Source organism: Penaeus monodon, chromosome 33 (assembly GCF_015228065.2).
Source record: "Penaeus monodon isolate SGIC_2016 chromosome 33, NSTDA_Pmon_1, whole genome shotgun sequence".
NCBI lineage: Eukaryota > Metazoa > Arthropoda > Malacostraca > Decapoda > Penaeidae > Penaeus > Penaeus monodon.
The window spans coordinates 31,413,262-31,414,930 of record NC_051418.1 but is presented as its reverse complement, the minus strand read 5'-3'; the positions used below and the strand labels follow the sequence as shown (position 1 = coordinate 31,414,930).

Genomic DNA, 1,669 nt, shown 5'->3' with positions numbered 1-1,669 from the left:
CCAACTAATAATCCATAATTTCAATAACACTGAAGTATATAGATCGAGTCTACACACTACAGGTTCCTTCTCTGTCCGCCATACTTAGAAGGAAAAATATATTGTGTCCAAATACGCTGCTTCCTTCGTCCAGCTCTTCCTCACCTGATCATGGGCTTTCTTGCTATGATGTCGAACTCGAACCCTTCGTCAGTAGCGACGTCGCGGAAGTTCACGAGGACGTCAGTTAGAAATCGGAACTTCTGCGGGTAAAGTTCCCGCATCTGGAGGGCGACCCGGTGACTGTCGGCCAGGATGGAGTCGCCGCCGTCGCCCGAGAACTGGGTGATGCAATGCAACAGCTGGACCTTGCAACACGAACAGAGAAGTGCTTAGTAAGGAGGCTTGTATTCAGAGTCCCGGTACCTTGATCAATGCTTAGAAATCCTCTTTATCGGTTTAATGAGATTCTTACTTTGTTTCCGTTATCTATTTACAATCAAGAATATTTCGACATTAAACAAAAAGAAAATATTGATTCTTACAGTCATGGTTGGTTATAACCATACTAATGCTCATAGACTTTAATGACTTTACATAAAATTGCATATGAACATACCAAGTATGCAGCGTTTAGAAATAAATTAACGTTGCTTACGCATGGTTTGTAGTGCAGGAAGACTAAATCTGAGTGTAAGTCGAGGTATTTTCCGGTGTACGCAGGGTTGCTTGGCTCAACCTTGCTCTTCACCGTGAATGTAGTTCTGTAAGTGCACTTTGGACTTAGTAGATCCTACGTTTTTCCTCTTTATTTTAAATGTTTAACAATTGAGTAGGGAATGTCATATCAGTGTTGGTGTTTTTGAAATAACTGCATGAAGATAGGTTTACCACAGGAAAGTATTTCGACACTGGAAAACTTCTGAGGATGTGTTATTATGTCCTTCAGCATCAGCATAATGCCAAAAATGAATGAATTTTGGAACACCAAAAATTAATAAATTAGAGATAGCAAGAATTGATGAATTATACATATCAAAATTAATAACTTATAAATACCAAAAAAAGAATAGCTTATACATACCATAAATGAATAAATTATGAAATTGAATGAATTATAAATAGATTATTTCACATCACAAGATTCCCTCCAAATCGGTGAAAGCCTGGAAGAGCTCGTAAGAAACAAATAAAGCTGTAATCAAATAATAACAGTACTAAGAATTGTTCCCATTCCATAGTAAGCCAATCACAAAATGAAACTTACTAAATTTTAGACCATTAGTGTGGTTAACTTTTATTCAGGCAAACTGAAGTTTGCTCTAGCCTGTCTTGATGTCTGTGACAGACACGACTCAATGTTACGATGATACAATTTGACCTGTTGAGTACATCGCAGCCTTACCCATAGTGTGAGGGAACGAGGTACGACACCCTCTCACTGAGGCGATGCAGCTCCCCCTCCTCATGCCGGGCGCCGGACACCACCGTGAACCCGAGGACCTCCATGCACTCCAGGAGCTTCAGGAGTGCTGCGTCGTCCTCCATGAGTTCGTCGAAGGAGGCTCTCGGGATCCTCTGAGCCATGTCCGCGTCCCAAAGCTCTGGCCGAAGCCTGGGAGGAAAGAAATCAGTCAGGAATGATAATAACACAAACAAAAACTAACCTAAATTAGCTTGGTCTAGCCTA

At 41.0% G+C, this 1,669-nt stretch overlaps 1 protein-coding gene across 1 annotated transcript in view; it reads right to left on the bottom strand.

The window, feature by feature from the left end:
• LOC119594384 (gamma-butyrobetaine dioxygenase-like) overlaps positions 1-1,669 on the bottom strand; it is a 12,265-nt gene that overhangs the window by 2,332 nt on the left and 8,264 nt on the right. Inside the window, exons 6-8 of the mRNA XM_037943445.1 lie at positions 1,385-1,594; positions 638-743; positions 145-347 (exon numbers count right to left, since the gene is read on the bottom strand). Of these exons, the coding sequence (XP_037799373.1) occupies positions 145-347; positions 638-743; positions 1,385-1,594 (519 nt within the window). The remainder of the gene's footprint in view (positions 1-144; positions 348-637; positions 744-1,384; positions 1,595-1,669) is intronic.